Source organism: Oncorhynchus gorbuscha, linkage group LG07 (assembly GCF_021184085.1).
Source record: "Oncorhynchus gorbuscha isolate QuinsamMale2020 ecotype Even-year linkage group LG07, OgorEven_v1.0, whole genome shotgun sequence".
NCBI classification, from domain to species: Eukaryota; Metazoa; Chordata; class Actinopteri; order Salmoniformes; family Salmonidae; genus Oncorhynchus; species Oncorhynchus gorbuscha.
In genome coordinates, this window is record NC_060179.1 from 34821692 (window position 1) to 34848859 (window position 27168).

At 39.4% G+C, this 27168-nt stretch overlaps 1 protein-coding gene across 4 annotated transcripts in view; it reads right to left on the reverse strand.

The window, feature by feature from the left end:
• The window catches only part of sugct (succinyl-CoA:glutarate-CoA transferase), a 171952-nt gene extending 146756 nt beyond the window's left edge, over positions 1-25196 (reverse strand). For 2 of the 4 annotated variants that reach the window (XM_046356280.1, XM_046356278.1), the window contains exons 1-8: positions 25005-25195; positions 20954-21002; positions 20685-20758; positions 18731-18816; positions 15350-15400; positions 11300-11420; positions 7156-7247; positions 6298-6441 (exon numbers count right to left, since the gene is read on the reverse strand). In XM_046356280.1, the coding sequence (XP_046212236.1) occupies positions 6298-6441; positions 7156-7247; positions 11300-11420; positions 15350-15400; positions 18731-18816; positions 20685-20758; positions 20954-21002; positions 25005-25140 (753 nt within the window). In that variant the 5' untranslated portion in view covers positions 25141-25195. Of the gene's footprint in view, positions 1-6297; positions 6442-7155; positions 7248-11299; positions 11421-15349; positions 15401-18730; positions 18817-20684; positions 20759-20953; positions 21003-25004 lie in introns of all 4 variants that reach the window. The other 2 variants (XM_046356277.1, XM_046356279.1) reach the window with 2 other exon arrangements.
• Between the last annotated feature and the right edge of the window lie 1972 nt (positions 25197-27168).

The window sequence follows — 27168 nt, forward strand, 5'->3', positions numbered from 1 at the left end:
ACTACCTCAATAAGCCTGACTAACAGGTGTCTGTATATAGCCTTGATACTCTTTTTTCAAATGTTTTTTTACTGTTGTTTGATTTCTTTACTTACCTACACACACACACACACACACACACACATACTTATTTTTGCACCATTGGTCAGAGCCTGTAAGTAAGCATTTCACTGTAAGGTTTACACCTGTTGTATTTGGCGCATGTGACAAATAAACTTTGATTTGATTTGAATTTCATTTAACAAGGGAAATTGTGTCACTTCTCTTGCATTCTGTGCAACAGAGTCAGGGTATATGCAGCAGTTTGGGCCACCTGGCTCGTTTCCAACTGTGAAGACTATTTCTTCCTAACAAAGACAGCCAACTTCGCCAACCGGGTGATGATTTAACAAAAGCGTGTGCAAATTGTTGTACAAATGTACCTAACCATAAACATCAATGCCTTTCTTAAAATCAATACGCAGAAGTATATATTTTTAAACCTGCATATATAGTTAAAAGAAATTCATGTTAGCAGGCAATATTAAACTAGGGAAATTGTGTCACTTCTCTTGCGTTAATTGTACGCAGAGTCAGGGTATATGCAACAGTTTGGGCCGCCTGGCTCGTTGCTAACTAATTTGGCAGAATTTTACGTAATTATGACATAACATTGAAGGTTGTGCAATGTAACAGGAATATTTAGACTTATGGATGCCACCCGTTAGATAAAATACGGAACGGTTCCGTATTTCACTGAAAGAATAAACATTTTATTTTATAGTTTCTGGATTTTAACATATTAAATACCTAAGACTCATATTTCTGTGTGTTATTATGTTATAATTAAGTCTCTAGTTTGATATTTGATAGAGCAGCGTGACTGAGCGGTGGTAGGCAGCAGCAGGCTCGTAAGCATTCATTCAAATACATTTTTTTTATTTTTTTTTATTTTTTATAAATTGTCAGATTAATCGGTATCAGCTTTTTTTTGGTCCTCCAATAAATCGGTATCGGCGTTAAAAAAATCATAAATCGTTCGACCTCTACTACAGAGGGTAGTGTGTACAGCCCAGTACATCACTGGGGCCAAGCTTCCTGACATCCAGGGGCTCTATACCAGGCGGTGTCAGAGGAAGGCCCTAAACATTGTCAAAGATTCCAGTCACCCTAGTCATAGACTGTTCTCTCTGCTACCGCACCGCAAGCCGTACCAGAGTGCCAAGTCTAGGTCCAAGAGGCTTCTATGCCCACGCACATTGACTCTGTACTAGTACCCCTTGTATCTAGCCTCGCTATTGATATTTTACTGCTGCTCTTTAATTATGTTACTTTTATTTAAAATATTTTGGGGGGTATTTTTCTTAAAACTGAATTGTTGGTTAAGGGTTTGTAAGTAAGCATTTCACTGTAAGGTCTACACCTATTGTATTCGGCGCATGTGACAAATTGATTTGATCTCTAAAAACATCCAATGAAATAAAACAGCATATGGTCAGACAGCAAAAAAAGATTTCCTCACACAGTCATTCAGAGATTATTTATGTATGTTCCCAAGTATCGCTTTCTTCTTTGGTCTTGTGGCTCAAATTATATGCTTAGCGGGAATGGATTCATTCCACCATGAGCAAAGGAGGGGTATGTTTCATAATCAACAACTCATGGTGTGAAGGTAGTATTGTAAAAACCTTTAAAACATTCTGTTCTCTGACCTGGAACACATCACGATCAAATGCTGACCACATTATCTCACGAGAGAATTCACATCAGTTTGTATCACGGCTGTCTACACACTTTTCCCACATTGTAACATTACAGCCTTATTCTAAAATAGATTTTTTTTAAATTCATCATTCTACAAATGATACCCCATAATGTAAAAAGCGAAAACATGTCAAGAAATGTTTGCAAATGTATTACAAATAAAAAACAAATACTTACATGAGTACTGAGACCCTTTTTATGAGACTTGAAATTGAGCTCAGTCACATTTTGTTTCCATTGATCATCCTTGAGATGTTTCTACAACTTGATTGGAGTCCACCTATGGTAAATTGAAATTGATTGGACATGATTTGGAAAGGCACACACCTGTCTATATAAGGTCCCACAGTTGACAGTGCATGTCAGAGCAAAAGAGCCATGAGGGCGAAGGAATTGTCGGCAGAACAACTAGACAGGATTGTGTAAATGCACAGATTTGGGGAAGGGTACCAAAACTTTCTGCAACATTGAAGGTGCCCAAGAACACAGTGGTCTCCATCCCCCTGGCCAAACTGAGCAATCAGGGGAGAAGGGCCTTGGTCAAGGAGGTGACCAAGAACCAGGTCACTCTGACAGAACTCCAGAGTTCCTCTGAGGAGATGGGAGAACCTTCCAGATGGACAACCGTCTGCAGCACTCCACCAAATCAGGCCTTTATGGCAGAGTAGCCAGAGAAGCAACTCCTCTGTAAAAAGTCACATAACAGCCGCTTGGAGATTGCCAAAAGACACCTAAAAGCACACGGACCATGAGAAACAAGATTCTCTTGTCTGATGAAACCAATATTGAACTCTTTGGCCTGACTGCCAAGCGTCACGCCTGGAGGAAACTCGGCACCATACCTACAGTTAAGTATGGTGGTGGCAGCATCATGCTGTGGGGATATTTTACAGCGGTATGAACTGGGAGACTAGTCAGGATTGAGGGAAGATGAACGGAGCAAAGTACAGCGAGATCCTTGATGAAAATCTGCTCCATGGCACTCAGGACCACAGACTGGGGTGAAGGTTCACCTTCCAACAGGACAACGACCCTAATCACTCAGCGAAGATAACACAGAGTGGCTTCGGGACAAGTCTCTGAATGTCCTTGAGTGGCACAGCCAGAGCACGGACGTGAACCCAATCGAACATCTCTGGAGAGACCTGAAAATTAGCTGTGCAGTGACGCTCCCCATCCAACCTGACAGAGCTTGAGAGTGTAGAGAAGAATGGGAGAAACTCCCCAAATACAGGTGTGCCAAGCTTGTAGCGTCATACCCAAGAAGACTAGAGGCTGTAATTACTGTCAAAGGTGCTTTAACACAGTACTGAGTAAAGGGCTTGAATACTTATGTAAACTGTGATTATTCCGTTTTCAATACATTCACAAAAATGTCTAAAAACTTCCAGTTGAAGCTCAAGACCATGGTGCTTCTAATGAGTTGTGAGGGGAACGCTCAGTACCTGAGGGGAACAAATAAGGGCACTGTTTTTTTGGCTTTGTATCATTGCATTATGGGGTATTGTGTGTAGATTGAAGAGGAAAAATAACTATTTAATCCATTTTATAATAAGGCTGTAACATAACAAAATGTGGAAAAAGTCAAGAGGTCTGAATACTTTCCGAAGGCACTGTATGTATTGGATAACTGGCCTGCTCGTCTCCCTACCACAATCATTTGGGCTGTTTTTGGCTCCCCAATGGGGAAAATCACGACGCCAGGACAGCGGGTTACCTGGGAGAAAAGTGATTTCTTCTAAAATACGGATGGAACACTGGATGTCAGGGAAAATATTCAACCCTGGATACTCCCTGCTAAATGACTTAAATGTAAATGTAAATAACAAAATGTGGAAAAAGTCAAGAGGTCTGAATATCCGAAGGCACTGTATGTACTCAAACACCATCATTTGGGCTTTTTTAAGTTTGCAGACATGAAGGTAGTCGGCCTGATCGCCGACAATGTCGGGACAGCCAACAGGAAGGGCCCTGGCAGAGTGGTGCCAAGATAAATGCTTCTCTGTGGTGAAGAAGGTGCAACAGAAGCTGAAGAAATTCAAATTCTACAGATGCACAATCGAGATCATCTCGACCGACTGCATCACTTCCTGGTACGGCAACTGCACCGCCCACAACTGGAAGGCTCTACAGAGGGTGGTGCGGACGGCCTAATACATCACTGAGGCCGTCCGCACCACCCTCTGTAGAGCCTTCCAGTTGAGGGCGGTGCAGCTGTCTGGCTTCCAGTACATCTACACCAGGCGAGGAAGGCCCAAAAGATCGACAAGGACTCCAGTATTCCGAACCACGGACTGTATCGGTGCATTGGGTCTCGGACCAAAAGGCTCCAAGACAACTTCTACCACCAGGCTATCAGACTGCTGAACAGCTAATCCTAGCTGCACCTTAGAGACTATCTGTATTATCTGTCAAAGAAAAAATCAAAATGAGATAAGTATTCAACACAGAGTCAATACATGTTAGAATCACCTTTGGGTATGTCTAAGAGCTTTCCACACCTGGATTGTGCAACATTTTCCCATTATTATTTTTTAAATTCTTCAAACGCCGTCCAATTGGTTATTGATCATTGCTAAACAACCATTTTTCCGGTCTTGACATAGATTTTCAAAGAGATTTAAGTTAAATTACTTTGCCAAATTGATTGCAGTATTGCTTTAGTGCCTTGTTGGATGTTTAGAATTGATTGTATTCTGTACAGGCTTCCTTGTTTACACTCTGTCAATCAGGTTAGTATTGTGGAGAAACTACAGTGTTGTTGATCCATACTCAGTTTTCTCCTATCACAGCCATTACACTCTGCAACTGTTTTAAAGTCACCATTGGCCTCATGGTGAAATCCCTGAGTGGTTTCCTTCCTCTCCGGCAACTGAGTTAGGAAATACGCCTCAAAATTTGTAGTACCAATAGCTTCCCTTATTTGCGAGGAATTGGAAAACCTCCCTGGTCTTTGTGGTTCAATCGGTGTTTGAAATTCACTGCTCGACTGAGAATCTTAAAGATTATTGTATATGTGTACAGAGGTACAGAGATGAGGTAGTATTCCGGAGACACCTGAAACCCCACCTCTTTAAGGAATACCTAGGATAGGAAAAGTAATCCCTCTCACCCCCCCCCTTTAAGATTTAGATGCACTATTGTAAAGTGACTGTTCCACTGGATGTCATAATTTGTAAGTCGCTCTGGATAAGAGCGTCTGCTAAATGACTTAAATGTAATGTAAATGTAAAAATCATGTTAAAAACACTTATTGCACACAGAGTAAGTCCATGCAAAAAAAATCTAAATTTAAACCATTTTAAATTCAGGCTGTAACACAAAATGTGGAAAATGTCAAGGGGTGTGAATATTTTCTGAAGGCACTGTAAATACAGTTAATTATTTCCATGCATACTACCTCTACTGTTGTGTTGTTCCTTAAAAGTGCTGGTTGTCACGATTCAAATGTGCTATTTTAAGGGATCATGCCTGCAAAACTCACAGCTGTGCTTGCAATAGTGCATATGAAATGGGACAGTGTAGCAGACGTAACAATAGTAATTTCATTTTGCTGGGATGTTCTCAGGCAGATTTATAGCTCTCAAAAAGAAAACACACAAAATAATTTTGTAGAATTGAAACAAATATCCCTTTCACAGAAGCCCTGAAATCAAAAGCCAAAAAATAAATACAAATATACTCTTGGAATTCTCATTTGAATAACTTAGTATCTTGTTCGAACAACTTAGTTAAAAATAGAATATATAATATATAAAAGATACTAAGTCATCTCATTTGAACGACTTAATTGTTGTTTTGTCCAATAATAATTTTGTAATGCAGCTTGTCAAACCATGTAATGATTGCTGCAGCCATTAATTAACGTATTCCATACACTGATATGATTATTCATTGACAGTTCTTTGATAGCCTAACGCAGGGCTGCTTTGAATGGCAGAGTTTGTAAGTGGGTGTCACGACTTCCGCCGAGGTTGGCTCTCCTGCCCGTTCAGGCGGTGCTCGGTCGTCGTCACCGTCCTATTAGCCACTACCGATCCCTTTTCGGTTATCTGTTGGTTTTGTCTGATTGTTTTCACCTGTGTGTTAGTTAATTAGTATCTGTATATAATGTAGGTTGTCCCGCCCTTGTTTTGTGCGGGATTGTTTGTTTTTGTCATTTCGTTTCGTCTGTCGTGTTTTTGTGTTTATTTATTCTCCGGTTTGTCTGTTATCCTGTTTTGGATATTTTCACCCTGTTTGTATTTTGGGTTGTCCGTGTTTATTTTTGTTCACCGGAGAATAAACTACTATTCACTATTTGCTCTCTGCGCCTGATTCCACCCACCTTGACTAGACGTGACAGTGGGAAAGTGGAGCAGAGCATAATTCAAACAGATAAAAAAAAAATTAAAAAAACACCTGTATAACAAATTAGACAAAATATGCAGCATTACAAGTTATTACTTTTGGGTATGTCTATTTAGGCAGAAATCTTCATTTTGCCATATCATTCAAGAGCATTATATTATTAAGAGACTGGATTCAACCAGACTGGTGGTAATCGTGAGTTACCTGGGTGGAAAGCAGGTTGCAGTCAATGTGAACGCCCCTTCCTGTCCTGTGACACTGCAGCAGGGCGGCCATGATGGCTCCGTGGGCATAGAGTCCTGTGGCCAGGTCAGTCATTGCGACGCCCGGCCTAACTGGGTCCCCATCCTGCGCATCAGAGCAAGTAAAAAAATATATACGTATATATTGAGAAACCATTAAGCAGACTTCCATCCAAAGCAACTTACAGTAGTGAATGTATAAATCTTCGTATGGATGAGTTGTGAGTTAAAATCCCAGGTGAGGACACGGCGAGTTATAATTACTTTATAAATAAACAATGTAGTCACGTATGTCAAAGTAAAAAGTAAAATATGTATGTTGAAAACAACGTACAGCGAGCATACAAAACATTACGAACACCTGTTCTTTCCATGACATAGACTGACCAGGTTAGCATTACTGATGTCACTTGTTAAATCCACTTTAAATCAGTGTAGATGAAGAGGAGACGGGTTAAATAATCATTTTGAAGCCTTGAAACAACTCATACATGGATTGTGTATGTGTGCTGGATTGTGGTGAATGTGCAAAACAACAAGAGCGGCAACGCTACTGGGTTTTTAATGCTCAACAGTTTACCGCGTGTATCAAGATTGGCTCCACCACTCAAAGGACATCCAGCCAACTTGACAGAACTGTGGGAAGCATTGGAGTCAGCATGGGCCAGCATCCCTGTGGAACGCTTTCGACACCTTGTAGAGTCCATGCCCAAACAAATTGAGGCTGTGTCTAGGGGAAAAAGGGGTGCGACTCAATATTAGGAAGGTGTTCCTAATGTTTTGTACACTGTGTATATATCGGGGAGAGAAACATACTCACCTCAGGGCCGGTGATGTGCATCATGCCAGAGACAGCAGAGGCGATTGAGTCATACCCTGGTCGCTGGGACAGCGGCCCAGTTTGTCCATAGCCTTGGAACCAACACACACACACTTTATGACCTTCCCATAGCTGGACTTTGGCTTCATGCCTAAGAACACCCCTAGGCTATGGAATATTTACAATAAATCATGCACCTCACGCCTTATTGCTTAATTCTACTAATATTAGGGTGGCAGGTAGCCTAGCGGTTAAGAGCGTTGGGCCAGTAACCAAAAGGTTGCTAGTTCGAATCCTAGAGCCAACTGATCATGCTCATAGATTAAGACAGAAGCACACTAACAAGTGATGGGTTATTAAAGTATACTATGCAGAAATCACTCTGCCATTTCCTGGTTGCCAAAACTTTTAATAGTTCACCTAATTACAGTTTATGTGACAAAATAAGCAAGTGTAGATAATCATTGTACCATCGAAACCACTGTGAAAGATATATTTTCCATAACCAGAAATTTTGTTTTTTCAGCTGTTTGAAGCTGGTGTACAAAACCGAAAATAAAAGGAAGTGAAAACTAAACTTAAGAATGGGAAGCATAAAAATAGTGCATATAGAACAGCTCTACTGTTTCTTAGACTTGGTTTCAAGTAGAATGGTAGATCTATAACTTTACATTCCTATGTGCATTTGGTCAGCATCTCCCAAAAAGTTACATATTGCCACTAATAACTAAAAGCATAGAAATAGCACACATAGAACAGATCTACCGCTTCTTAGACTTGCTTTCAATGATAATGACATATCTATAATTCACATGTCTATGTGAATTTGGTTGGTCGCCCCCAAAAAGGTCACATCGTAGCCTCAGCACGAAGCCTTTCCACCTCTATATCATGGCAGAAATGTTTTACCCCAATGTGAAACACACACAAACCATCTAACCCCTCTGTACTATACAGCAGCAGCATGGTATTAACCCCTATGAAAAGTCACACAAAATAATTAACCCCTTTACATAAAGTAAACACAATTGCAACTCTGTTGTCAACACTGGACAAATATAATCTTGAGCTGACAGCCTTTGATTTTAACCAATATTTGCCGGGAAGTATAGAGAGGGCCATAAAGAATAGACTAGTAAACCCTTATATCTACAGAAAGCTTGGGAGCTGTAGTCCATATTTGTATAAGACTTACTGGATTGGCACAGCACAGGCTCAAATACATGAAACAAATGATTAAAAAAATTCTATAAAAATCTTAAGTATCAACTAAAAAAAATATATGAATTATTCATGTGAATGAAAAAGTATTTTCACCCTTTAAATCCTTTACAAATATTATTTCAAACAGAGGGTTCATGACATGACGGATTATTTGTCTTATACCTTTAAAATGTATTATGAAATTATTTTAAAAAGATAGATACAGTAGATACGCCATATAGCGGAATCTACCTTCAAGAAGTCTGGGGGGTAAATAAATATAAATTTCTACAGAGACGAAATGCATGTTTTTATATTCCCCCAGAACAGACGAGTAAAACTTTATCTTGCATTTCTCTCTGCCTGACACAGAAATATGGAAATCACATGAGCATCACACATTTAGCAGGGATTCTTATGAAACTAGGTCATGTAGTATCGCTGACATCCACTGTACTACAGTATAATGCACATAATTTGAAGCACAGCGGCAAGCTGAAACCAGCCATATGTCATACTTATATTTCTGACAGTTTTATATAGTACAATAAAAACAAAATCATTTTTTTTCCATAAACAGCCTACTATCCGATTTCAGGGACTAAGATGTGTCAGCTCAAGACGTAATTAATTCAATAATAGCAAGTAACTTTTAGCTTACAAGGTCCCACCTTATGCAGACATAACACGAACTAACTAAAACAGGGAAAAGGAATATTGGTCTTGTTTGATTGAGGCCAAAAAACAGACATTGCAGAAGAAAATCAAGAGTGTTTACGTGTACTACGCTATAGCCACTGCAGCCCAATCAAAATAAGCACTCCAGGGGGAGAAAAATAATAATAAAAAAATCGAACCATATTTCACGGTCTTCGAATTAGATTATTGGAAAAAACTGGGCAGACGTGTGGCCACAAAGTGTTTAAGCCATGTTTTGTAAGGAGCAAAGCATCCTGTACAGAGGTCACAACATAGCTTGACTATGTGTGTCTGCATAACCCTTTTAAGAAAAAGAAAAAGTGTATATTTTTGGGTGACAATACCATTGAAGTTACTGGCAAGGACTTAACATGCAAGGCTACAGTTTGTCGTTTTTAGAAACAGCAGGCTAAATATATTGGAAGATTTCTACCACTTCCAATACTAAAACTGCCGAGTCTTTTGCAAAGTGGGCACTCTGTCTTAAGTTGTTTCCATGAGCGGGCCTGCCGATATGCGCCATCACTGGGATCTGAAAGATTACATAAGCAATCATACTCCATGTGTTATTGCTTCGTTTTAAAAAAGAAATCATAAAATATGGCTACTCAAAATTGCCACGAGGTCACTAAATGTCTCCAAGGCAATCAACCAATAAGCAAAAATAAATCAAATGATGACATCATTGCAAGAGGCTCACTGCACATAAAGCAAGCACGTTCATTAAGTGAACTAAAATGTATTTTCCACTGTCACAGGCATAAATGGTTTCCGTTTCACAGGCATAAATGGTTTCCTTTTCACAGGCATAAATGGTTTCCTTTTCACTTGATTGCAGAGGTGGATAAAATGTATATTTTCCTAAAAGTGTGTCTTATCCTGGAACTTTAATGGCTTAATACTGAAAGAAAGAGCTAGGAGGTCTGCTCAAATTAAAGATCAGAACACTTAAAACAACTTTGAAATTGAAAATTGTGTATGGATATAAATAAGGTTGAAAAATCTATTCTATAAATATCTGGAGACATCAAAAAACTCAAATGGTTTATGAGGCAAAGGCCACATGAACCTAATCAAAACACATTAGTTACAGATTCACAAAAGGAAGTTGTCTAAATCCAGCTAAATTAAACATTTCAACATGAGCATTGTAAATCTTTCCAATTTCACTGTCGTGTTTACCATCCACAATTTACCAAGGCCTCGTGGGTAATGTTTCCAGCATTTAACAAGAAAGCGGGCTTGGAAATTTGGCAACATAAGTCACCTTCCAACAAAACTTGGGGAAATTAAAACGATCTGCAATTCATTGCTTTCCTTACCACCGGGAATAAAATGGCAAATCTTAAACCAACTCACCACATCTGATGTATCTGGGTACTAAGACAGGAGGTATGAACTAATGGTTGACACTTTATTTCGACACTGTGGTGTTTGAAGAAACTAGAAATCCAGAGAAATGCATGTTTACGAGGGTGTTAGGCTCCCTCTAGTGACCATCAATGAGAACTTTAGGCATTTACTTTGATCTGATTTGACACAAAAGGCCCATGATAATATATAGCAATACCACTTCAACACAGAAGGGTATGCCAAGGTGACACGACATCACTGCACAGGAGACGGTGACGTGGGCTTTTGAACAGAGTGTGACAAGATTCCGGGATTTACAGCTTGACCACACGCAAAATCAATCTCTAGCGTGGGGACATACGCCATCAGTTACAGATTAGTGTGGCAACGGAGCAATTTTCGCATGAAGCCTCACTTGCTTTACGAGTGAATAATGCAGACAGTAAACTGAAATGGGCCTTTTCACAAGGTCTCAAAATTAATTGAAAACATGGATAGTAAAGATTGACAGCATACAAAACAAAACAAACAAAAAAACACTCTTTAGAGGCATCAACATAATGGAGTAGAAATTGTCAACCAGTCATTACATTTCCTTAATTAAGGATTTGCAAGCCATAAACTAGAGCTCTCCCACACCATACACACACACGTTGACTAGCTAAAACCCAGAGTTGGGGTCAATTCCCTTTCCATACATTACATTCAGGGTGTGGAAACAGAATTCCAATCAAAACGATTCAGAGACTTTATTCGGTTTTCTGATGCTAAATATTTCATACATGTTGATCACAGAAATGGAGTTGCAGAAAGGTGGGGGTTCAATATAATGCTGGAATAATTTGAAAGATGGGTGGAGAGGAATGAGCACAGAGCCAGGGGTAGGTACCTGAAATAGAGCAATACACCAGTCTCGGGGCTGCTTTGTGTACATCGTCGTAGCCAAGGCCCATCTGATCAAGCTTTCCAGGTAGATAGTTTTCCACAAGGACATCACACATCCCTGCAAGCTGAGGAATACAGCCCATTACGTCAGTTTCTCCTGTGCTGTATATTGTCACCCAAATCGTCATTCGAAATGTCAATGCACCCACATATCATCATCGGGAGAAAGATTGGAATGGAATGCGAAGGTCATTGGTCCTTCTGTAGCTCAGTTGGTAGAGCATGGCGCTTGTAACGCCAGGGTAGTGGGTTCGATTCCCGGGACCACCCATACGTACAATGTATGCACACATGACTGTAAGTCGCTTTGGATAAAAGCGTCTGCTAAATGGCATATATATATATAATATATATATATCATTCTAGCATGATTATCAATAAAAAGTCACAATGCGGTGCAGAGCGTTTGATTTGGCTGCTGGGGGGGGGCAAGGACACCCCCAGCTGCGCTAAAACCATTGACAACTGCGTTTCGTTTTCAAGGGATTGTTAAATGAATGTTAGCTATAACTCTTTGGTTTTAATATAGTCACCTCTGGAAGACGATCACAGTCTGAACTGTATGAGTTATACAGCAAGTAACTGCATTTTCATGATAGTAAACGTGTATTGGTATAGAACAAGAATGCCCGCACACGGTTAAAGCTCCCAATGCACATTCGAAAATATACACGTTTCATCACACCTGACCATTGCGGACACGACGCATGGTGGGTGCAAAAACAATTTGTGTATCTCTAATCATTTTACGACAATGAGATAGGTACATGTAGTAGTTCCAGAAAATAGCATATGTATTTACCAAATGACCAAGTGGGTAACCTGGAAGGCAAGACAAATCAAAGTGACACATTCATGTAAGAAATGGTCTGATATCAAACCTCTAGGAGACATGGTACACAAACGCTGAATCCAATACAATTCTCTTCTCAATTATCGATTATCAGTATCGCCCCACCTTCCTAGGAGTCTTAAGATGTTCAATGCCAATTGAAAGAGAGCTACATTGGCATCGAAAGAGCTTGACGTCGGCAAATCCTCATCCTGGTAGACATAGTCAGTCGGACTACCGCCATCACCACTATAGGAAAGCAAATCAAACAATATTTAGATTTCCAGGGATAAACTAGATGGCTGTTAGCTTGTTAATAACTAGCAATACTGACATGGTCCATCAATCAATGTAGCCTATCATGTCTGTCAGCAGCAACGGTGAAACACTTATTAACAAACATGTTTTAAAATGGGATGTGCGCTAGCTACATTGGTTGAAGAAAAAAAGTACATTAGGTCTACTTCCCAAAGTAGTGTAGTTATACGACTTATCAAGTATGAAGTACAATAGAGAAATAATGCACAAAGTAACCTGGTGTCAGGAAAATAACCTCACACTCCATGTCAACAAAACAAAGGAGATGATCGTGAACTTCAGGAAACAGCAGAGGGAGCACCCCCCTATCCACATCGACAAGACAGTAATGGAGAAGGTGGAAAGTTTAAGGTCCTCGGCGTACACATCACTGACAAACTGAAATGATCCACCCACACAGACAATCTGAAGAAATTTGGCTCATCACCAAAAACACTCAAATTCTACAGATGCACAATCGAGAGCAACCTGTTGGGCTGTATCACCGCCTGGTACGGCAACTGCTCCGCCCACAACCGTAAGGCTCTCCAGAGGGTAGTGAGGTCTGCACAATGGAATTACCGGGGGCAAACTACCTGCTCTCTATGACACCTAAACCACCTGATGTCACAAGATGGCCATAAAGATCATCAAGGACAACAACCACCCGAGCCACTGCCTATTCACCCTGCTATCATCCAGAAGGCGAGGTCAGTACAGGTGCATCAAAGCTGGAACCGAGAGACTGAAAAACAGCCACTATCTCAAGGCCATCAGACTGTTAAACAGCAATCACTACCATTGAGTGGCTGCTGCCAACATACTGACTCAAATCTCTAGCCACAGCAATAAAAAATTGGATGTAATAAATGTATCACTAGTCACTTTAAACAATGCCACTTTATATAATGTTTACATATCCTACATTACTCATATATCTCATTGGTATATACTGTACTCTATACCATCTACTGCATCTTGCCTATGCCGCACGGCCATCGCTCATCCATATATTTATATGTACATATTCCTATTCATTCCTTTACACTTGTGAGTATGAGGTAGTTGTTATGTAATTGTTGTATTACTTGTTAGATGTCACTGCACGGTCGGAACTAGAAGCACAAGCATTTCGCTACACTCGCATTAACATCTGCTAACCATGTGCTTGTGACCAATAAAATTAGATTTACAATTGCAACGCACGTTAAATATATTCACATGAGTGCAGCACACATAGCCTAGTGTCATCGGAATATCATCTGCAGGCAGCAAAAGTGTGCAGCTCTCAACTGGTTTTGGCATGGAGTATCTCACAGAAGAATGACATCAGTAGCCGGTAGGGTAGGAAAGCAGTTTCCACCAGTAAAATCTAATGCTAACTCTGGCAACAATGGGTATGCAAACCAGGTATTGAAAAGGTTTAGTCTGAAGTGTTGGTTAGTAGGCTACGTGGGATGCGCAAATGTCATCATGCACTGTTCACATCAGGGGCATTGACATGGATAGACATGGGCCAGGGTGGTCGGAGGACCACCCACTGGGGAGCCAGGTCCCGAGGTCGATCAAATCAGTTGTGTGGTTTAAGTAGTGTTGTGGACTTAAACCATCAAATCATAGAAAAAATACTATGTAAAAATAAACTAAAAAGTAGTATAGAAAAAAAAGAAAAATGGGTGTGATTTTGAGAGTGAAAACCTGAAAAATCTATAGGAAAACGTGATTTATTTTTTTAAACGTAAGGGTTCCTTTCCTTCGCAGGGTGCCTTTCCTTCGATGGGCGTGCCGTTTGGGAACTTTTTGGAAAAATGTTTGTACACACACTTCTCCAGGAACCCCTACACCACTGCATAGGGCCAATGGAAAGACAGCAGTCACACACAGCATGATGTTAAAGCTAAAGCAGTACATAAACTCAGACATAATACGCCAGTAGGTCCCAATCAAAAACACAACCATTAAGCATTTCCCAATTGAAATATATAACTATTACTTCCTCAAACCAAAAAAACATTTCACGTTTAGCACACAAAGTAACCGGTGACCTAAAGTTTAATGTGTAACTGACTGCGTTTGAACTAATTTGCAGATATGAAACAAACAGACAATCATAATATTAGTAAAAAATTCAAATTCCCACTTTGTGCTACAAAACCAACTTTATAAGAGGTGTTAAAAATAAGTTTGTATTTGACTCAATGTTCCGTGACGTACACTAAGCCATTTTCGGCAGAATAGACAGATGCATTTCAATGCATGATTCATTTAATTCACCAATACATTTCTTGGTAGTCCAAAAATATTGCCATCGCGTTATAAATCACAGCTGGCCTGGTACATTGTTTGCAGCCTCCATTCGGGATACACTATTTCAGTTTAAATGACACAATATTCTGGACAAAAAAAAAACGACGGATATAACTAAGGCTGAGAATGGCAATTACAATCAAACTAACTTTATTTTCCTCTCGGCATGTATTTCTTCACCATTTTGAATGTCCAAAGAAGCCATATGTTGTTTTGAAATATGAACACAGAAATACTGGACATTTTGAACTTTTATTATTGTGGTGACTTAACAAAATTGCAATAATGGTCTTGAATCGGTCTCACTTTAGTTGGTCTCGAACACAACAATGTTACAATCATTTATTCAACAATCCCTTTCAAAATGGCACGCAGTGGGTGGAGCTACCCCGGGTCTCCTTTACACCCCAAGAGGCAAATGGAATGATCTGCACCTTAGCAACATTTTATTGATAACGATCTTGAGAACAGCAGCCTGTTTCGGCCCATTCAATGTGTGTGGAATTCAAATGAAATGTACCATTCTGAGAAATAGCACATTCCCAATCATTTTCCTACCTCTAAGATTATCTTGGCTCCTCTTGGGTCTTTGAGATTTACAGCAACGCTCTACAAACAGAATCAATACATTGTTAAAACAAACATAAAAGATTTTTCAGGCAAAATTCAGATTACATCAGATAAAGCGAATGGTGAAGTAAAGCAAACAATAGCAACTTTCAATGTGACAATACTAGACACTGCTTCTTGTACATGTAACTGATGTGATCTAGTGAGCTGTGTACACTAGTAGTAGTATAGTTAGTAGAGTTACCGCCCACGACCATATTTGTTAGTGACAGAGACACGGTTGTTGAATTTGATCCATTTTAAGTCCTGTGGCCTTCACCGAGCTAGTTCCTAGGCGAAAGCTATCATAAAAACCTAACTTTGACAATACGGGACATCATAAGGCCTTACTTTGATGGCCTAGTTTTACCCTAACACAGGGGTGTTAGGAATTTCCTGGTTTACAGGCTACATTAGGCCTGCAAGTCACATTAAGCTGTCTTGCAAAGTGATTGGTGAATCTATTGGAATCCAGAGTTCCAATAGAATCCAACAGTTGGAATTGTATTCACCTGCAACAACCTGCATTAAGAATGACTGTCAATGTTAGGACAATTGAAAAAGGAGACGACCTAAACCATTTAAACTGGAAGAACCATTTCAGTAACAGGTGCAATAAATCTAACTGATTGGGTTAGTTTAGAAAAAGGTATGTTATTTATCTTTGTGTAGCTTAAGAAAAGGTCCAACGCAGCTGTTTTTATCTCAATATCAAATAATTTTGGGGTAAGAATTAAGTACCTCACTGAAATTATTTGCAATTGCAAATGGTCAAAAAGAAACAAAAATAGCTTCTTAGCAAAGATACATTTGTCATGCAAGAATTCTGCTAGGACTGGCAAGAATTTTGCTGAAACAGGTCTTTTCAAACACCTATTACACTAAAAGGGCATTATCATAATTTTCACAGTATTACTACAACTCCTGTGCACTGGGCTTTTAAGATTAACCAAACAATCAATGTACATGCAAAAACAGATATTAAAAACAATCCCCCCCCAAAATAAAATCTTCCTGTAGTAGACCATGGGAAATAGGATAATGATGGGTGTGATTTTGATGGGAATGTTTTACTCTCCACAGAGTAGAACAATAACTCTGGTTATTAATACTAATAATGTGGTGATTTGAACCACTGAGTGTTCATTTCACTCTTTGACTATGGACAAAAAGTGATGTAATTTCTATACGGTTCACCCAATATGGATGGAAATACCCTCAAATTAAAGCTGACAGTCTGCACTTTAACCACAGTCATTGTATAATTTACAATCCAAAGTACTGGAGTACAGGGCCAAAACAACAAAACTGTCACTGTCCCAACACTTTTGGAGCTCACTGTACATGTTAGAAACACCTTTGGCAGTGATTAGCGGTGAGTCTTCTTGCGTAAGTCCGTAAGAGCTTTGCACACCTGGATTGTGCAATATTTTTCCATTATTCTTTTCTAAAGTATTCAAGCTCTGTCAATGTGTTGGGGATCATGGCAAGACAGCAATGTTCAAGTCTTGCCATAGATTTTGAAGCAGGTTTCAGTCAAAACTGTAACTTGGCCACTCAGGAACATTCACCCTTCTTGGTAAGCAACTCCAGTGTGGATCTGGCCTTGTGTTATAGGTTATTGTCCTGCTAAATGGTGAATTCCTTTACCAGTGTCTGGTGTAAAAGCAGACTGAAGCAGGTTTTCCTCTAGGATTTTGCCTGTGCTTAGCGCCATAGTGAAAAACTCCCCAGTGTTTGCTGATGTCAAGCATACCCATACCATGATGCAGCCACCACCATGCTTGAAAATAAGGACACAGTTACAAAGTGACGTAAAAGGTCCTAAATGGTGTCACCACTGCCCTTTGTTCTAAGCAATGGGGTGGTGACATTTGTATTGACTTGGCCAAAGCTTTTCAAAACGATAGACCATTCCATTATTGTGGCTCGGTCCTAGGCCCCATGCTCTTCTCAATTTACATCAACAACATAGCTCAGGCAGTAGGAAGCTCTCTCAACCATTTATATGCAGATGATACAGTCTTATACTCAGCTGGCCCCTCCCTGGATTTTGTGTTAAACACTCTACATCAAATCCTTCTCAGTGTCCAATTAGCTTTCTCTGCCCTTAGCCTTGTTCTGAACACCTCCAAAACAAAGGCTGTGTGGTTTGGTAAGAAGAATGCCCCTCTCCCCACCGATGTGATTACTACCTTTGAGGGTTTAGAGCTTGAGGTAGTCACCTCATACAATACTTGGGAGTATGGCTAGACGGTACACTGTCCTTCTCTCAACACATCGAAGCTGCAGGCTAAAGTTAAATCTAGACTTGGTTTCCTCATTCGTAATCGCTCCTCTTTCACCCCAGGAGCCAAACTAACCCTGATTCAGATGACCATCCTACCTATGCTAGATTACAGAGAAGTAATTTATATATCGGCAGGTAAGGGTGCTCTTGAGCGGCTAGATGTTCCTTACCATTCGGTAATCAGATTTGCCACCAATGCAGGACACTGCACTCTATAGTTCTCTGTAAACTGGTCATCTCTGTATACCTGTCGTAAGACCCACTGGTTGATACTTATTTATAAAACCCTCTTAGGCCTCACTCCCCCCTATCTGAGATATCTACTGCAGGCCTCATCCTCCAAATACAACACCCATTCTGCCAGACACATTCTGTTAAAGGTCCCCAAAGCACACACATCCCTGGATTGCTCGTCTTTTCAGTTCACTGCAGCTAGCGACTGGAGCGAGCTGCAACAAACACTCAAACTGGACACCTATCTCAATCTCTTCATTCAAAGACTCAATCATGGACACTCTTACTGACAGTTGTGTCTGCTTTGCGTGACGTATTGTTGTCTCAACCGTCTTGCCCTTTGTGCTGTTGTCTGTGCCCAATAGCCTTGCTATTTTAGCCTTGCTATTTTGTTGTCGTGGGTCTCTATTTATGTAGTGTTGTCTCTCTTGTCCTGATGTGTGTTTTGTCCTATATCTTTTTTTTATCCTGTCCCCGCAGGAGGGCTTTGGTAGGCCGTCATTGTAAATACTAATTTGCTCTTAACTGACTTGCCTAGTCAAATAAAATATGATTTGTTAAGCCACATCATGGGGTACATCCATTTCACTCCTGAACTGATTTAGGCTCGCCTAAAATAAAATAAAAAGTGGTGAATACGTTTGAAACAACATTTGTTATTTAATTTATTAACATTTGTGGAATTGTCTTTTCACTATGACATGATGGAGTATTGTGTGTAGCTCAATTACATAGAATGACAACTAAATCCATTAAAAATTCAACTTTGTCACACAACAAAATGGGATCAAATTCAAGGGTTGTACCTTTTTGTTTCTGTTCACACTGAGAAAATAAGCACTCTCATCACCAACAAACGGAGGTCCCCATGATCTGGTGTCGTCCCCAGCACCTGTCGGAAATGATCACTAATCAGAAAAAATACTATTTCTAATCATTTTAAATACTTTATAGCTTGATTGAGGTTTCCTGGTGCAATGGAACCAATATAAAAATTGCTTCAAAACTGAATTGAACCCAGGTCTGATGGATTTCACTATAATTACATGTCATTACATTATTAAGATGTCAGTGAAACATTGGCCAATGATCACCATTGCCTATGCTAAGGAAAGTTCAATATCCTTCTTAAAACCTTCTTAATTAAATTAAAACATCATTCCTTCCACCCTTCTTTTATGTTGTTGCTGATCTGACATGATTGGGAAGCACTTTAGAATAACTCCAAGTAATAAAAGTATTTTATGGATTTAATAGTAAATAGTTTATTCATCATTTATTCATCATTACTCCATTCATAATACGTTTAATATTAGGTCCTTATAAACAATTTACTAATCATTTGTTAAGTCTTTCTACCAGGCCTCATCTAAAGTGTGGGCCTTTTATACTTTATAAATGTTTTGAGTGTAATTTCTCACAAAAAGATGGACATGCCATTGATAGACCTTCCAGCAGTACCTGACGCTCTTTAATGTCTCAAAACAGCCTCAATGGTAAAATAATATGCACACACCACAGGATGTTAGAACGACTGCCCATACAAAGCAACTTCTCATTTTTAAAATGGCCTACTGTATGTGGCATCGATATGAGTCAGAAACATTTATTCTATTGTCAAAATGTACTGCAAAGTGGAAATAGAATTGTGGCAATAAAGTCAGTCTCGTCCAAAACTGAGATTTGTGAGATAGGAAACAAATAGTATGTTACAGAATGAAGGGTAATGTAACAGTTTTCTTCGTGTGGGAAGGATTAAAATGAACCCAACATCTGGCAGCACCCAAGTAATCATACATTCGGAGTGCAGCTGCATGTGACACCATCGTAACGCCCACAGTCAATTTGGTTGGACATTCGATATCCCTAAGGGGCAAATTACACAATCTACATGAGGATAAAATGTTTTTTTTTCATTCAATAGCTACAAATCTAATGCCTTAAAAACCTCAAAACAACTATCAATTGTAGAAATGCATATACAAATATTGAAAGCATTTAATGAGGCCACAAAAAAAATGAAATATTTAAATATTGTCCCATTTACAGTGCAATTTATTGACGGTACTAGCCCCAGAGATAGGCTATCTAATGTCAAACCGACTTTGCCATGGTTCCACAACAGCTGGTTGAAGCTACTTGGTGAAAGAAGTTGGCTAGCACTAGCTAGCCTAGGCGACTTCAAAACACAAGATCTGGTTAGTCTGTTTCAAGTTCTCTAGATGGGTGAGTGACTAACTGTGTACTGTTGTTAAACATGTTATGAATCATTATTAAATCATTTAAAAGTTGTTATATATGTGTAAATAACTAGGTTACCAACATTTACATATGTGGGAGAAATTATTAAGAAATTCTTAAAAACTATATAGTAATCCGTTATAAATGCTTTATTATGTGGAGCTAGTTTAAAGGGCTACTCATGATTGGTGAAAACAACGCCGTGGAAGCCTTGCTTACGCCTATCAAATGATGTTACAGCAGTGATTACTTTGAGGAAGGATGCGATCCAACAGAGCCTTAAAAATATTCACAAAACTTCATGAAATATGTTCACTTTAGTCTTACACAGCAGTGACACCATGTGGCTGCTGATTGTCAGAGTCACTGAAAACAGAACAACGTCAACAAATACTCTAGTCTGGGATAGTGTCAAAGTGAGCACCTTTCGTAACTGCACGTTTACATTTTCCACTGACAACAATCAATATTTTTCCAAAACCTTACAGAATGTAACACAGAATGTATCTCATCACTTGCCTGGTCTCTCGACTTTGATAATCTCAGCACCCAGGTCTCCCAGTATCATTGTGGCAAATGGGCCAGCCAGGACCCTGAAAAAAAGAAAATAGATCATGCACGCACACACACACACACACAACGACAACCAATTTCCGGCCCATCTCCCTAACCTCAAGGCTGATGGATAACAAGCGAAGAACAATAGATTATATAGGATAATTGAATGAGAACATTTTTTTTATTTTTTTTATTAAAAAATTTAAAAAGAGTAGGCTATGTGAATATACCTTGTGAGGTCTAGGACTTTAACACCCTCCAGTGGTCGAACATTCTCTCCTGCGTCAGACAAATAGAGTGGTTAGACTAGTACAGCACCGGGTGCATAATAACTTGCAACAATAGAGCCTGTTGGTGGGCTATATGCCTTGATTAGCATAAAGGACATCAAGGTAGGCCTGAGACTTATGTCGGGATTCAAAATGTCAGCATTTTGGAGTCTAAAGGAGATGGTTCCTCAATGCTGTAAAAAATGTATGGATTAAAAATCGGATGTTGGAGGAGTGTGAGAGACGTTAAGTTCTACAACCTCCTAAAAGGAAGCAATTCCCAAACCTTCCATAACAAAGCCATCACCTACAGAGAGATGAACCTGGAGAAGAGTCCCTTAAGAAAGCTGGTCCTGGGGTGCTGTTCACAATCACAAACAGACCCCACAGAGCCCCAGGACAACAACACAATTAGTCCCAACCAAATCATGACAAAAATATCATTGCTTCACACATTGGAAAGAATTAACAAAAAAAACAGCAAACTAGAGTGCTATTTGGCCCTAAACAGAGAGTACACAGTGGCAGAATACCTGACCACTGTGACTGACCCAAAGATTTGACTACGTAGACTCAGTGAGCATAGCCTTGCTATTGAGAAAGGCCACCATAGCCTATCTTCTCTTGAGAGCCAGGTCTGCCTATGTGCACACTGCCCACAAACTGAGGTGGAAACTGAGCTGCACTTCCTAACCTCCTGCCAAATGTATGACCATAGAGATACACATTTCCCTCAGATTACACAGATCCACAAAGAATTTGAAAACAAACCCAATTTTGATAAACTCCCATATCTACTGGGTGAAATACCAGTGTGCCATCACAGCAGCAATATGTGTGACCTGTTGCCATAAGACAACCAGTGATGAACAAACACCATTGTAAATACAACCCATGTTTATTTTCCCTTTTGTACTTTAACTATTTGCACATCGTTACAACACTGTATATAGACATAATATGACATTTGAAATGTCTTTATTCTTTTGGAACTTCTGTTAGTGTAATGCTCACTGTTAATGTTTATTTCACTTTTGTTTATTATCTACTTCACTTGCTTTGGCAATGTTAACATATGTTTCCCATTCCAATAATGCCCTTGAATTTTGAGAGAGAGAGAGAGAGACAGATCAAAATATACCATATGTGTAGCCTGCTAAAGTACCTTTATGGACCTTAATAGACCCATAACTGATCCAAATGGTTGGATAAATCGGGACTAGGCTGTATGGTAGTCCATTGCTCCTTTCTTGTGTATTTTATTCCTCATGTTAAACAATCGTTGGAAATTACTCGTAAGCATGCATTTCACGGTAAAGTCTACACCGGTTGTATTTGGCGCATGCGACAAATACAAATTGATTTAAGTTATTTAGGCATTTACCATTCAAAACAGGACGTTTGAGCAGTTGTCTTGCTCTTCACTATCACAGGGTTCATATCAAATTCAATACTATGCATGCCAGTCTCTCTTTTGGCTAAAAGTAAATAATAAATTCTGAGTTCATTTTAGTATACTGCAAACAAATGACATCCTTTCAGTTGAGCGTACTAGAGCTTCGCCTGTCTACCAGAAGTTGCTGCTGTTGCTACGCAACCTCTTGCTAGCTTGTTAGCATAAGAAATTACTAGCTAGACATTTTACGACTTTAGGTGTGTTCGTAATTTCAATCTGGAGTGCCAGAGTGTGCATGGGTGTTCATAAATTCAGCCTGTTCAGGGCGCACACTGCCCGCTCTGGCCGAGGAGTAGGGTTGATCAGAGCCTTCTGACCTCCCTCACAACGGCAGTCAAGCACCCAAGCTAATTGGCTAAAGTTGGCTAGCTACTTCCAGACACATAACAGAACACCACACTCTGACCATTTTACTCGCCCTAGCAGAGAGCGTTGGTGACTGTGCTGCTGGCAACAATTTAATTACGCTTTTTTGCCAACGTGTGTTTGTAAATTCAACAGCTATTCTGCGCTTTGGCACACAGACGAGAATGCTCTGAAATCAGAGTAGATAGCCAGAGCAAATTTTTGCAAACGCACCCGAATGCACAATGTCCATTGAGAACACACAACAACTATACCACTTAGCTAAGAATGACGTGAATAATCAAGTCAATAAAAGTTGAGTAGTTAGATTGCTTATAGTTAATATACTGCAAAGTTCAACGTAATAGTAGCCCACTAACATTAGGTAGCTAGCTAACATACCGGTACATACTGGTGTAATTATATGCTATGCGGTTCATAAAGATAGCATAACTAACAAATTGTCAGCCAACATAACGTGTAACGTAACCTATTTGAAATGTCATTACTTTATTACATTGCTCAACATTTTCTTAACATTTTGTCATAATTAGTTAAAGCAATGACTTGGTATCCGCTCTCGTTGGAATTCAGCTGCATATTTTCCTCAAATTTGAAAATGTTGAAGCCACGCCCATTTGATGAAGAATTGCATTATGGGCCCTAAAAGCCCGTAAGTAGTGTCCACTGCTTGTAATGCTTCGTATTTTGGCAAATGTAGTACAACATCTGTGAACTTTTGGAATACTAACTATATCCATACTATGACCAATAAGCATACTACATACTCAATTTACATCACAAATAGTACTGTTAGTATGAGTATTCAAACACAGCTAAGGAGAAACTGACAATTTTTTTGTTTTAAATTTATACAACATGTGGGTCCAATCCTAATTGGTTCCAGCCGGTGTCTATTCCACAAGTTATCACCAGCTAAATCTATGACGTTAAAATTAATATTTACTCTGTTCCATCTGACTGCACAATCCACTGTCTCATCAGCCCAGACACTAGATAACACAGAGAAAGGCCGAACAGCTTTCCCAGTTTTGACAACAGATGCTGCTCCGGCGGGAGAAATCATTAGGCAAATATCACAGCCAACCACAACACTGGCAGGTAAGTAATACTGTGAAACACTATCATTCCACTGTTTGCACCATATATATTTTAGGTACATTTCCTGAAATTACAACCAAAAACCCTGTGTAGCACCATTAAAATAACTGTGAGAAAGCAGTGCTCGGAGGGCTGGGGCGAAGGACACTGTGTGCAGTGTCCTACTGTAGCTTGCTAGCAGCCTCAATGGTGGTGGGAACGTGGTCTGCAGATAGACATAGGAGTAGGGTCTATAAACTCAATGACTGACAGGGAGCTCTGTATTGAAGCCACCACACATCCATCTTGGTTCTCCTCAATTGTAAAAAGAAAAAAAGATTTGGGAAGCTATAGAAATGCATTTATTAATGTCTACAATAATTTGACACGTTTATATTACAGACTTAGTGTATACTTTTAAATTACAATATGTAAGCTAAACATACAAATATATATATATAAAAAGATTTTCCTTTTTTTTTTTTTGAGTACTAATGTTACTGTCCCCAATACTGCAAAATACTTTAATACATAATTTTGTCCTTAAAACATGTAATAGTAATACTGTAGAATTAAATTAATTCCTATGGAGGACTGCGCCTACTAGGGTGGGCAAATATGTCCGACCAGTGGCTTCAAAGCCTCTCAATGGACAATACATAGCATCAGCAATCCAGGGTTTAAAAACAACATTGGTTTTGCCCGATAGCTGCGCATGGTCGGTTTTATGGGTAACTAACCTTCTTGGCATGGGGTGTAATGGGTACTCCAAACAGTTTTCCATTGGACAGATTCGGGTAGGTCCCGCCCTATTTACTAAACCTGTCCAATAGAAACGCTAGGTTGTTGAAACGTCGCGTGTTGATTAAAACCATGCATATGCCTAGGTCATCAACATGTTGATGAGTGAAAAGTCTACCAGTATTTGTCCACTACACAATATCAAATATTTGTTCATGGTGTTTAGACCCTACTTAGATAAGGATATCCAACTATTTGATAATTGCTGAATAGCAGCATACTATCGGCGACAAGTTTAATGACACATTAATTCGCTATCGTACTTGTAGGCAAGTGTAGGACAAGAAAACGACACTTCAGCTCAAATACCTGGCTGTGTGTTGGAAAGCAGCCGCCTGAGATTAGTGCGAATACTTTGATGTTGTCGAAACATACAGGGCTGAATCCCGCTAGCCAAGAGTCGAACAAATGCACCGCACTTGACGCGTGTTGGTATCTTCGACATGTTTTTGGAGTCTTTATTCAGAGCGATGTCCGTGTTGGAGTGTTAGGCCTACACTAGCCTATCAGAAGGCATTGAATAGCGCTGCCTCCTCTTGGGTGCGTTCAAGACACACTATACACATTCTACTCTTACCGGCACAATACCATTGCATATTGAAGTGGTGATTTGAACAGACAGTTAAAAAAAAAAAGATTGTCTAATTTCTTAATTAAGTCATTTTTGTAATGTCTAGTGCTGTAGGTAGAAGACAATCACAGACAGCAAGAAAAGTTCGGGGTCCACGCCTTGGTTCTGCTTCCCCCACATGGATAGGGTAATACGGGGTAACAGAACCAGCTAAGAACAATGTCTAATTGCTGACACAAAAAGCAACGTTTGGAGAAAAAAAATGGTAGGTGGATGAAGGTCATGCATAGGCGAATAAACTATAAAGGGAAATAAATGGCTACAGTTTACACTTTTTTTGTTTTTTCATGAACTGTTGTTTTTAGAAAAGGGGAAGATCATTTTAAGTACCGGAGGTGCCAGGTACCGGTAGAAGATTATGGCATAGGGTTTCACACAAGTGTATTAAAATCAATTATATCCGTTCTATTTAGAAATTATTTAGTAAGAAATACTTAAAAGCTAAGCTTTTTTAATTTTACTTATTTAAATAAAATATTCGGCTGAAATGGTGTCGCAGATGTCACCATTAATATCTGCACTATGAGGAGATGTGATGTAAAAGTCCCTCTTTTTAACTCGCATGCTCTTTGTTCTTTGTTTGTTGTTCCCTTTCAATACCATCCATTATGTACAATTGCACTAAATATTATTTCAATAATGCAAGATTTTAAATCCCAGCAGTCTTTAAAATTACATTCAGGAGCAAAAGGTTTTCAATAGTTGTTTTTAATTAATTTAAAAAAATGTGAATTGGAATATAACATTGGAATGGAATATAACTAATAACATTAAATACAATTGGAATATAACACTTAATAACAATAACTTAAGTAACTAATTCAGTGTAACATTGATGTGGCAACTCTCTTATGCTCGTGCACGATTTTAATTTGTACATAGGTCACCAATAAATTAAACTATCCCCAGTAAAATTAGAGCACAACTCATGAGCCTACCTTCTACACTGCTCACACCTAATCCAGTCCCCACCTGTGACTGAAAACGGGGAGAGATGCCGATTGAAATGCTCTCTTAAAACATAGCTAGCTATCTAGCTATATGACATAACATGCTGTCTAAAATATCTAAAAGGCTTTAAAGTAACATTAAATATATCAGTCACTACTGGAAACATTTACTAATGCAATTGAGTTACATTATCTTTTTTATATATTTTACCTCAGACGATCTGGTAGTAAGGTGGCTAGCTAGCACTCCAAGCAGCTTATGCTAACAAGCTAGCATAAACTAGCGCCAACTGGGTAAGAAATTGTCTAAATGCCAGGTAGACACACATTCATAACCATAAACAGGTAATTAGCCCTCCTAGTAGGGGGCCGGGGCGAGCTGCCCCCAAAACACTCATCCAACATCCAACAGTGGCTTGCAAAAGTATCCATCCCACTTGGCATTTTTCCTGTGTTGTTGCCTTAAAACCTGGAATTAAAATATATTCTTTTGTGGGTTTGAATCATTTGATTTACACAACATGCCTACGACTTTGAAGATGCAAAATATTTTAAAACAAGAAATAAGACAAATAAACAATTTGAGCGTGAATAACTATTCACCACTCCAAAGTCAATACTTTGTAGAGCCACCTTTTGCAGGGATTTTTGCCCATTCTTCAAGGCAAAACTGCTCCAGCTCCTTCAAGTTGGATTGGTTCCGCTGGTGTACAGCTATCTTTAAGTCACACCACAGATTCTCAATTGGATTGAGGTCTGGGCTTTGACTAGGCCATTCCAAGACATTTAAATGTTTCCCCTTAAACCACTCCAGTGTTGCTTTATCAGTATGGTCATTGTCCTGCTTGAAGGTGAACCTCCGTCCCAGTCTCAAATCACTGAAAGACTGAAA